We start from the raw sequence: 12,115 nt of genomic DNA, 5'->3' as shown, positions 1-12,115 counted from the left end.
AGAAATCTCCAGGACAAAGAGCAGGATAGCCTACCACTTACTATAAAAGCATGGATTTCCCAAGCTCCGTGGATTTCCACCTGGGATCCTCTGTCTTGTTCCTGTGGGAATTGAAGGGCACAGGGAAGTGACCCCAACACGATATTCCTACTGCTTTCTGTGCCTTCAGTAATAAAATCCTTTTCCTTCAACCCATGGATGTCTTCTGCCAGCATCCATGAAACCATAACAGGTCAGCTTATTAGCTCCAGTAGGGCAAAAGCAAATCTCAGATCCTGATAACCAGCCAATCCTTTCTGAGTCCAATCCTCTGTTATGGGACATGATTATTTATTTAAAATCTTCCCTGTTCAGATTACCCTGTGATTTCTGTCTCCCGATTGGACTCTGTCTGATACATCACAGCAGCAGACGCATCCTCCTTAGGTGGCTATTCATAGTCCTTGGAATTGTAAAGCATTTGGCTCCCTTCAATGACATGAAACTTCTAATAATGGGTTTATGACTTCCTGCTAATGGCTCATCCTCTCATTTCCATTTATGACTGCTCCACTCAGCATCCCTGCTCTCTGCTTTATTGACAGCAACAGCCCTCTGCACCCAAGTCATTATGCCATCCTTTCTAAAATGCCCTTCTTTTGTCCTTTCACAGAACATATTTAAAAAGAAAATAGAAAGGCACTTATGAAACCTCTCTGTGTGTGTATCCATTCAGGCACACAATAGGCAGAATTATATAGCCTGTTTCTACTCACTAAAAGTAAAAACTTAAAATGTAGCACAGATGTGGTGAGGATGTATCTTGGCATCAAGTATGTATCATCCTGTGTAATGTAGACAGCTTAAACTCACCTCCATGTAGCAATCTTGCAAAGATTTTTTAAAAGGCTCTAAGGTCATATAGATCTGGTTGGTTTTGAAATTTGGCTCTGACATTTACTAGCTAGTTTGCGTATCATTAACTGGGAATAGTCATATCTACTTCATACAGCTGTTGTAAAAATTAAATGAGTTAACATACATATGAAATGCTTACTTAGTACAGTGTCTGTCACATAATCAAGTTGACTCAACCTCCCTATGTTAAAATAATCAAATGAACAAGTCTAAAGCAATTTAATAAAATATGAATTTTTAACTCAATTTCACTTAGGTGCCTCCACAGCTAAGATAGTCCCTAATTGTTTTCAGACCCAGAGAAAACTTTCTCAGAGGCTCTTAGAGACTTTCTCAGGGTAGCCCTGACATGTGGAGCTCAGGCCCTCATTCCTCAGTCTTTCACCCCATGCTCTCTTCTTTCAATTACTTTCTTATCATTGGAAGCTTTACCTTGGCTTGCCATTTTCTTTGCTAGTATTTGCTACCATTTTCTTTGTAGTTTTTTCCCTCATTCTCATCCTCTCGGAGGCCTCATATTCTAGGTGATGGAAGAATGATCCCCCATGCACAGGTTGGAAATGTTTTCTGTAAATGTCAAGAAAAAGATATAGTCGCTGTCACAGCTATTCAACTTTGTTGTCATAACACAAAAGCTGCTACAGACATCAACAAATGAGCATGTCTGTGTTCCAATAAAACTTTATTTATAAAAACAAATAGACAGAGTTGACCTGTGGGCTGTAGTTTGCTGACTATAGAGCTATAGTTTCTAGGTCTTTTGACCTAGAGTGCTGAGGTATAATCTTATATTGGGCATTTTTCTCTATCTTTGTCCTTCAGAAAGGTGCTCATTTAAATATATATTTGTTTGGGAACTTTGCCTTACTACCGATAAAAAATTTTTTTTTTAATTAAAAACTTTTTTCTTTTTTTTAGGAAATGGGGTCTTGCTATGTTGTCCAGGCTAGTTTTGAACTCCTGGCCTCAAGCGATCCTCCTGCCTCAGCCTCCCAAAGCACTTGGGTTACATGTGTGAGTCATACAGATGAAACCCTTAATTTTAAGTATATTCCTTATGCCAATAATACTTGTCACATTTTTATCATGAACTTTAATTGAATAGTTCTACCTGGCTCCCTGGGAGTCTATACTCACAGGTTATTATATGAATGTAGATAATTCAGTGCAAAAAAATCTTTAGCTCAAATCTTAAAGCACAATGTAATTAGTTGAAAAAATGACAATGTGCTAAATAGCATTAACTATGCAGTATCAGCAAACAACCAAGAATCATAAATTAGCATAATTTTTAACACTTTGATATAATCTAAAACATCTGCTGGATAAGCCAAAGAAAAATTGACCTGAATAATTTTTATTACTAACAAGAGAGAATAATTTTAAAATTATGACTATTAAAATATATAATATTAAGTTATTATTTTATTATGGTCAGACGACTTGTCACCAGTGTGCAGATGTGGATGTACTGTGGTTTTGATTCCTGCGACTAGACTATCATTTAACATTTTTAGGTATTACAATACTTTCTGAAATGCTCATTATTTAACAGATTATAGTAATGGCAGTCAATCTAGTGAGCAATATGAAAGACTAGATAGAATTAGAGAAGAAAGTCTTTCACCATATTTTGAGTAATTATAGAATTGCTTAGTGTAATGAAATGAACACGTTTTAGCATTGTTGAAGGGAATATGAATGAGAAATGTACTAAAATTGTGTAGCTAGGGCGTTTCCCTTGTGCTATTTTCTGTGGGCATTTATTTTTCTGCTTAAATACCTTTCAGAAAGATAGTCTTCCTTGACTGGTAGAAAATGACAATGAAAATATCAAGGCCTAGAGTTTTCTTTTCCTTTCTTTTTTTTTTTTTTTTTTGAGATGAGGTCTCACTCTGTCGCCCAGGCTGGAGTGCAGTGGGGTGATCTCGGCTTACTGCAACCTCTGCTCCTGGGCTCAAGCGAACCTCCCAACTCAGCCTCCTAAGTAGCTGGGACTACAGGTGCGCACCACGGCACCTGGCCACTTTTTTTATTTTTAGTGGAGACAGGGTTTTGCCATTTTGCCCAGACTGGTCTTGAACTTGTGAGCTCAAGTGATTCACCCGCCTCAGCTTTCCAAAGTGCTGGGATTACAAGAGTGAGCCAACACGCCCAGTTTAGAGTTTTCTTTGTGGGAAGATTTTCTTTAAATAAATAGGATTATTCAGATTCCTTTTTCAAGTAATGTGAATCTGGGCTGCAGCTTTCCGGGGAGACTGGTTTGTGGTCACCTCTTCCTGGACATTCCAATGCATTTCCTTTCCTTTTTTGTAGTCTCCTGATAATGGGGAGTGAGGTAGGTGTTCTTCCGGTTTGTCCATACCTTCGAAGCTGTAGTACTTAGAGGTCCCAGCTATGTAGAAGTAGGATCTTCCCACCTTGGACAGATCCTAGGTTTTGAGTTCTCTATCCCATCCCCTGGGATGTCAACAGAACCGAAGGGGAATTTTTGAGAGTTTGGCAAATGCCCTTGGGGCAAAAGAGCTTCAGTTCACTACTTATTTTTCCAAGTCTTCTCTCCTTTCACTTGGATTTCTTTTTTCTTTTTTTTTTTTTTTTTGAGACAAGGTCTCGCTCTATCACCCAGGCTGCACTGCAGTGGTGTGATCTTGGCTCACTGGAGCCTCAACTTCCCAGGCTCAAGCAATCTTCTCACCTCAGCCTCCTAAGTAGCTGGGACTACAAGCATGCACCACCACACCCGGCTAATTTTTGTATTTTTTGTAGAGACAGATCTCACTATGTTGCCCCAGGCTGGTCTCAAACTCCTGGGCTCAAGCAATCCTGCCTGGGCCTCCCAAAGTGCTAGGATTACAGGCATGAACCACTGCACCTGGTTGGCTTTCACTTAGATTTTTGTCCTCTTAATCCTGAAAATTTTGTCTGTGCTTTAATGCTTTAAAGATAACATATTTTATGTTTCATTCTGAATTTGTGGTGGTTTTAAGCAGGATGATTCTTCTGAATAATCTACTCTAACATGGTACCCAGAAACCAATGTCTGCTGAGTTGTTCATGGCTTTAAAAGCTCTGATCCATTTTAGACTCTCACAAATATCTCTTTAAGTAACTTTGATTAAAATATTCCATTTCTTTTACAAAAATATGATATTTGTCAGCCTCACTGATTTGGTATAATTTGGGAAAGCTCAACTAAATTAGTAGAAACCTCCACATGGTATGATGTTTTAAAATAAATTAAATTGTATATCTTGCACTGGCTTGATACAACTAGTAAAGTACCTAGTAGTTGTCTTCAGGGAACTTTAGCAGATAAAAAGGATTTGTAATGTCAGGCTGGGCACGGTGGCTCACACCTGTAATCCTAGCACTTTGGGAGGCCGAGGCAGGCAGATCTCTTGAGTCCAGGAGTTCTTGACCAGCCTGGCCAACATGGTGATACCCTATCTCTACAAACAAAAAAAAAATACAAAAATTTGCCAGGCATGGTAGTGCATGCCTGTAGTCCCAGGTACTTGGGAGGCTGAGGCAGGAGGATTGCTTGAGCCTATGATGTGGAGGTTGCCGTGAGCCGAGATCACGCCATTAAGCTGCAGCCTGGGAGACAGAGTGAGACCTTGTCTCAAAAGAAAAAAAAAAGAATTATTTGTAATCTCATAATTATGTAAATAACTGGCTCTTGTAAACGTGCTTGAGGGTGCTTGAAAAGTTTGCTCGTGGAATAACACAAAGGGCCCGGATTTGAAGAAGTTGGTGAGTCAGGGACGCAGTGTGAGAGGAGCCTACGGCACCATTGTGTGGAATGGGGCCTGGTCATCCTCCTAAAGGTGGCTGCACATTAGAATCACCTGGGTTCTGGCTGGGATTGGCATCCCAAGATGTCACACCTGGAGTGAAGTGCAGGCATCTATGTATTTTAAAATTCTTCGAGTTGTTGGGAACAAGCCCCCCAAAATCTGGCCATAAACTGACCCCAAAACTGGCCATAAATAAAATCTCTGCAGCACTGTGACATGTTCATGATGGCCATAACGCCCACACTGGAAGGTTGCGGGTTTACGGGAATGAGGGCAAGGAACACCTGGCCCGCCCAGGGCAGAAAACCGCTTAAAGACATTCTTAAGCCACAAACAATAGCATGAGTGATCTGTGCCTTAAGAACGTGCTCCTGCTGCAGTTAACTAGCCCAACCTATTCCTTTAATTCGGCCCATCCCTTCGTTTCCCATAAGGGATACTTTGTTAATTTAATATCTATAGAAACAATGCTAATGACTGGCTTGCTGTTAATAAATACACGGGTAAATCTCTGTTCGAGGCTCTCAGCTCTGAAGGCCGTGAGACCCCTGATTTCCCACTTCACACCTCTATATTTCTGCGTATATGTCTTTAATTCCTCTAGCGCCGCTGGATTAGGGTCTCCCCGACCGAGCTAGTCTCAGCACAGGTAATCCTACCATGACACTGTAGCTGAGAATCACTGGATTGTAGTTCAAGCAATGTGGTAACAACTCTTGTGGCATTCCAGGTTCTGGCTGGGATTCATATTCAAAGATGTTATAGTTGCTGGGTGGGTTCCCAAGAGACAGTCATGTGATATTCAATCTACCTTAGTGAATACTGGAGCTGGAAGGGATCTGACCAATCATCTGGTACAATCTTTGCAATGACTGTTTCTCATTGTGAAGGATTTATGTAATTAATGCAAATAAATTATAAAATTTCTCCACAACCCAAATATTGAGTAAAATACAATAACATTTGAAAATCTGTTATAAAGGACATAAAGATGGAACAATAGACACTGGAGACTCCTACAGAGGGAAGGGAGGTAGGGGCTGTGGGCTGAAAAACTATCTGTTGGGTGCTGTGCTCACCACCTAAGTGACAGGATCATCCGTACCCCAAACCTCAGCATCACACAATATACCCATGTAACAAACCTACACTTGTATCCCCCTAACTCTGAAATAAAAGTTGAAGCCAGGCACAGTGACTCATGCCTGTAATCCCAGCACTTTGGGAGGCCAAGGCGGGCGGATCACGAGGTCAGGAGTTTGAGACCAGCCTGACCAACATGGTGAAACCCTGTCTCTACTGAAAATACAAAAAAATCAGCCAGATGTAGTGGCACATGCCTGTAATCCCAGCTACTCAGGAGGCTGAGGCAGGAGAACCACTTGAACCCAGGAGGCGGAGGTTGCAGTGAGCCGAGATTGTGCCACTGCACTCCAGCCTGGGCAACAGAGCGAGACTCCATCTCAAAAAAAAAAAAAGTTGTAATTGTTTTTTTTTTTAAGAAAATATGTTGTAATATTGCTGGGAGAAGAGAAAATAGACTGCTTAGTTAATGTATTTCAGCTGGAAGCAGTCCGTATGGCTACTTAAACAAGGTTGGGAGGGAGGAGCAGCTGGACTGAGTGTATGGGGGCCTGCTTGCTGATTGCATCTTTGGCAATTTTATGACCAGCTGCTGTGTCTCCATATATTTTATTTTATTTTTTATTTTTTGAGGCAAGGTCTCACTCTGTCACCCAGGCTGATCGTAGCTCACTGCAGCCTTGACCTCCCAGGCTCAGGCAATCCTCCTGTCTCTGCCTCCCGAGTAGCTGGGACCAGAGGTGCACACCATCATGCCTGGCTAATTTTTAAAAAACATATTTGTAGAGACGAGGTCTCCCTGTGTTCCCAGGCTGGTCTCGAACTCCTGGCCTCAAGTGATCCTCCTGCCTTGGCCTCCCAAAGTGCTGGGATTACAGGCGTGAGCCACTGCGTCTAGCATCCATGATATTAGTCATGTACAGACAGAAGGCATGATTGGCATTTTTAAAATTAGTTTTATTATTATTTTATTTATTCTGCTGGCAGTCTTTATCCCAGCACTGAATGGCTGGCATTTTTAATTTGAAACAATGAATTACAAACTTTAACGATAAAATTAATTTTAAAAACAATAAATTGGCAGATAGTTCCCTCCATCCTTCTGCACATGTTCCACACCGCAGCCAGCCTGGGCCACTTACTACTTTCTGAAGGTATCCTGGCTTTCTCTCTTCCATGCCCAGGCTTTCCACCCCTCTCCTAGTCCACCCCCACCAACATGTGAACAAGGAAGCTGTAAGGATTCTTTCTGTTCTGTGTTTCAGAATCTGTGATACTATAAACTCACACTCCAATACCTCGGAGATGGTTTACCTCAAAAGATCAAATCTACTTCATATTTATATTCAATGAATAATTAGTGGAAGCTAATTATGTGAAGATATAACAATAGATAAAATGCTAAGTGCTGCAGGGAATACAAAAATATACTGCCATATGTGGCCTTAAGGAACTACCATTCTCTCCCCTCCTTTATTTTATCACCTATTACTGTATAGGATCTCAGTCTCCCTACTGTTTTGCTCAATGCCTTATTGATCAGAAAGTTTCTGAGGTCAAGGGATTCTCTATTGGATTAACTCACTCTGCCAGTCCGTCTCTGCTGCTTTGCTACTGAGTTTCTGATACAGAATCAGACAATAGGTAGGTCAGCTTTTGCCAAACTTATTACCCAACATTTTTCTTCTCTGAAGTTCTCACACAGCACAGCTATTCTTGTCACTGCAGAGATGGCTCTGAATGACAGCTTCTCCCTAACCTCATCACTCCAGCTACCACTAAGCAGGGACCTCTTTCCTTCCACAAAATTTGCACCAGGTCGGTGTGGTGACCCAGGCCTACAATCCCAGCACTTTGGGAAGAGGAGGCTGGAAGATCGCTTGAGTCCAGGAGTCTGAAACCAGCCTGGGCAACAACGTGACATCCTGTCTCTACAAAAAATAAAAACAGAAAAAAAAAAAAAATTAGCCAAACATCGTGGTGCATGCCTGTAGTCCCAGCTACTGAGAGGCTGAGGCTGAGGCTGAGGTGGCTGCTTAAACCGAGGAAGTTGTGGACGTAGTGAGCTATGATCAGGCCATTACACTCCAGCCTGGGCGACAGAGCAAGAACCTGTCTCAAAACAAAATCAACCAATCAAACAAACAAAAAACCCCCAAATTTACTCTACGTCCTTTTTGTTTTTCCTTTTCTTCCCCCGAAGGTGAACGCCTCCCTGAAAATCAGTACTCATTTAAGTTGTATTATTTGTAACTTTTTTTTTTTTTTGACACAAGGTCACCTGTCACCAAGGCTGGAGTGCAGTGGTGCAATGTCAGCTCACTGCAACCTCCGTCTCCTGGGCTGAAGTGATCCTCCCACTTCAGCCTCCCAAGTGGCTGGGACTATTCCTGGCTAATTTTAGTATTTTTAGTACAGACAGGGGTCTCAAGATGTTGCCCAGGCTGGTCTCGAACTCCTGAGCTCAAGCAATCCCCCAGCCTCAGCCTCCCAAAGTGCTGGGATTGCAGGTGTGAGTTCTTCATAGCAGTGTGAAAATGGAGTAATAACAAGGTATTTATGGACCTTAAAGCAGGAGCGTAAGGGTAATTTTGACCACATTCGTTACACAGGTCATGGTAAATGATTACATTTGTAGACATTTTGGTGCCTTGACGTCAGCAAGGGTTGCCCAGTAACTTCTGACACACATTCATTCCGGAGATGTATAAAAATTCTAGTTACTTACATTAAATACATTTTTGGTAAAGAAGCCTAGTACAAGATGCCGGCTTTAGATAATAGGGCAGTCTAATGACTTCTGAATTCCTCAGATAAGGAGTTTTGCCTCCAGATGGTCTGCTTGATGGCCACCAGGTGATCTTTGCTGTCCTCAAAAGTATGTGAAAATACCTGAATTAAATATAATTGTTTATTATCCACAAAGAAATATGGTCAAATGGAACCAGCTTGAACCTGGGCAAAGATCCAGGGCACTAGATTTGCTTCCCGAGCTTCCCTGGATTTGCTTTCTAGATTATACCTCGTTAGCCCAAATAATTACCCAGGACTAGGGGGAAATGAGGGTGGCAGTGAAGTCTAGCGATGATGCCAATACCCACATCAGTCAATACGGCATTTCTTCAAGAGGCTCGCAAGTTGTTCAGCCCCAAGAGAAGATACAAAAAAACACGGTACTCTCCTACACCTTAGGAATGAGGACAGAGGCTGTGATGGAAGAGGTGGTGCGTTCATATAAGTTCTTTAAGACTCAGAATGATGAAAATGCCATAAGTAGCCTGTAATTTTTCATGGCATTTGATTTTTTTTTACTCCAGTTAAAAAATAAAAAATATTACATGAGTATTATCTAGTCACAGTAAAATTAAATATCATTTTATTGAATATTTGTTTTTGTGTAAGAGTTATCAATAATTTCAAATATTACAGAGTTCATGAAAAGATGTCTATTTCAACTTTTAGAAAACATTTGTGGAATGCCTGCCATGTACCAGACGGCGGGGAAGTTCCCCGTTAACTCTCCCCTCATGGTTCTCGTTGTTTCTCACTCCCTTCTTAGGTTGAAATTAAGATTTAAGAGCCTTTCTGTTAGATTTTTAGAAATTCATTTATTTGCAAATTACAGTGAAAAATTTCTCTTCCAGATGCATAAAAATCCAAAGTTTTTATCCTAGTGAAGCGTACAGAATGCTATTGTTATGACATTTAAGTATCATAACATAATGTAGCTAATAAAGCTTTTTAAAAATTATGGTAAAGTGTATGTGAAATTTACCATTAGTGACATTGAGTACCTTCACCATGTTGTGCAATCATCCCCAATAAGTAGTTCCAGAACATTTTCATCACCCTAGAAAGAAACTCCTTTTTAGCAATCTCTCCCCACTCCTTTCTCTCAGCTTCTTACAACCATTTATCTGCTTTCTGTCTCCATGGATTTGCCTATGTTGGATATTTCATATAAATGCACTCACGCAATACGTTGCCTTTTGTGTCTGCCTTCTTTCACTTGGCAAAACTGCGCTCAAGGCTCATCCATGTTTTAGCATGCATCAGTCCCTCATTTCTCTTTATGGCTGAATATTCTATTGTGCCGTGTGGAGATACCACAATTTGTTTATTCATTCATCAGCTGATGGCCATTTGGGTTGTTTCCTCTTTTTTGGCTACTGTGACTAGTGCTGCGATGAATATTTGCGTGAAAGTTTTTGCTTGAACACCTGTTTTCAGTTCTTTTCAGTATATGCCCAGGAGTGGACTTGCTGGGTCATATGGTAATTCTTTTTTTTAACTTTTTGAGGAACTGCCAAACTGTTTTCCACAGTGGCTACACCATTTAACATTCCCACCAACAATGAATGAAGGTTTTCAATTTCTCCACATCCTCTCTAACATTTATTTTCTCTATTATTCATTTTTTTTCCTGTAGGTTTAGATCCTAGGTCTGTTTCGTCATTCTAATAGGTGTGAAGTGGTACCTTCTTGTGGCGCTGATTTGCATAATGACTGATGAGGTTGAGTGCTTTCCATGTGTTTGTCGGCCATTTGTATATCTTCATTAGAGAAATGTCTATTTAAGTCCTTTGCCCATTTTAAAATTGGTTTGTCTTTTTGTTGTCGAGCATCGGAGTTCCTTATATATTCTAGGTATTAGTTCCTTACCAGATATGTAAGATTTACAAATATTTTCTCCCATTCTGTGGGTTGTCTTTTCACTTTCTTCATAGTGTCCCTTGATATGTAGAAGCTTTTAATTTTGATGAAGTCCTTTTTTTTTTTTTTTTTTTTTTTTTTTTTTTTTTTTTTTGCTGTTGTTGCTTGTGCTTTTGGTGCCATATCTAAGAAACCATTGCCAAATCCAAGGTCATGAAGATTTATTCCTATATTTTCTTCTCAAAGTTTTATGGTCTTAGCTCTTACATTTAGGTCTTTGATCTATTTTGAATTAATTTTTATATATGGTATGAAGTACGGGTACAAATTCATTCTTTTGCATGTGAATATTCACTTGTCTTAGCACTATTAGTTGAAGACACTGTTCTTTCTTCATTGAGTGGTCCTGGAACCCTTGTCAAAAATCAATTGACCATAGTGTATTGATGTAATTTGTTTCTGGACTTTCCATTCTACTCTATTGCTTTATATATTTTTATACCAGCACAACACTGTTTTGATTGAAGTAGCTTTGCAGTAAATTTTGAAATTGGAAAATGCAAGTCCTTCAACTTTATTCTTGTTCAAGATTGTTTTGAACAGACTTGAGTACCTTCAGTAACTTGCAATCCCATATAAATTCTAGGGTCAGCATTTCGGTTTCTGTAAAAGGGTCACTGGAATTTTAATGGGGATTGTATTAAATCTATAGACTAATTTTGGGAGTAATGCCATCTTAACAATGTTAAGTCTTCCAACCTGCCAGCACAGGATATCTTCCATTTATTTAGGTCTTCTTTAATTTCTTTCAGCAACGTTTTGTACTTTTCAGTGTCCAAGTCTTGCACTTTCTTGGTCAAATTTATTTCTAAGTATTTTATTCTTTTTCATGTTATTGTAAATGAAATTGTTTTAATTTCTCCTCAGGTTTTTCTTAGACTTTTGTGTGTTGATCTTGCAACCTGCAACATTGCTGAATTTTTAAAATCAGCCGGAATCATTTTGTGGATTCTTTAGGATTTTTAATATACAGGACCAAGTTTTCTGCAAATGTAGTTTCACTTCTTCCTATTTGGGATTCATTTTATTTCTTTTTCTTGCCTAATTGCTCTGGCTAGACCTTCTAGTATAATGTTGAATAGCAGTGGGGAAATCAGGAATTTTCATGATATTAGGGGAAAAATTTTCAATGTTTTGCTATTATGTTGTTAGCTGTGGGTTTTTATGGATGTCTTTATCAGGTTAAGAAAGTTCCCTTTTCTTCCTAGTTTGCAGAGTGTTTTTACCATGAAAGGGTGTTGGATTTTGTCAAATGCTTTTTCTTATCAATTGAGGTGATCATGCTGTTTTTTCCCCTTCATTCTATTAATATGGTATATTATTACATCGATTGACATTTGTATGTAGAACCATCCCTGCATTTCTTTGATAAATCTCACTTGGTCATGCTGTGTGATCATTTTAATAAGCTGCTGGATTTGGCCTGCTAGTATTTTGAAGTTTTTTTGCATCTATATTCATAAGGGATATTGGTCTGTAGCTTCCCTGTGAGGTCTTTGTCTGGCTTTGGTGTTAAGGTAATGTCCGCCTTATAGAATGTCACAGGGTGCTCCTTTCTCTTCCATTTTTTGGGAGAGTTCGAGAAGGATTAGTGTTAATTCTTCTTTATATGTTTGGCATAG

The 12,115-nt window shown here is 39.7% G+C and overlaps 1 protein-coding gene and 1 long non-coding RNA gene across 5 annotated transcripts in view; one reads left to right on the top strand and one right to left on the bottom strand.

Annotated features, from left to right (window-relative positions):
* The window catches only part of LOC134809785 (uncharacterized), a 117,813-nt gene that overhangs the window by 49,172 nt on the left and 56,526 nt on the right, over nt 1-12,115 (top strand). The gene's annotated exons all lie outside the window — the stretch shown is intronic.
* KLHL5 (kelch like family member 5) overlaps nt 8,049-12,115 on the bottom strand; it is an 83,481-nt gene continuing 79,414 nt past the window's right edge. For 2 of the 4 annotated variants that reach the window (XM_063808721.1, XM_063808722.1), the window contains one exon: nt 8,466-8,672. In XM_063808721.1, coding sequence (XP_063664791.1) covers nt 8,571-8,672 — 102 coding nt within the window. In that variant the 3' untranslated portion in view covers nt 8,466-8,570. Of the gene's footprint in view, nt 8,673-12,115 lie in introns of all 4 variants that reach the window. The other 2 variants (XM_063808725.1, XM_063808726.1) reach the window with 2 other exon arrangements.

This window comes from Pan troglodytes, chromosome 3 (assembly GCF_028858775.2).
Source record: "Pan troglodytes isolate AG18354 chromosome 3, NHGRI_mPanTro3-v2.0_pri, whole genome shotgun sequence".
Taxonomy (NCBI): Eukaryota; Metazoa; Chordata; class Mammalia; order Primates; family Hominidae; genus Pan; species Pan troglodytes.
The sequence above is the reverse complement of the archived record's forward strand: the minus strand, read 5'-3'. Positions and strand labels throughout refer to the sequence as shown.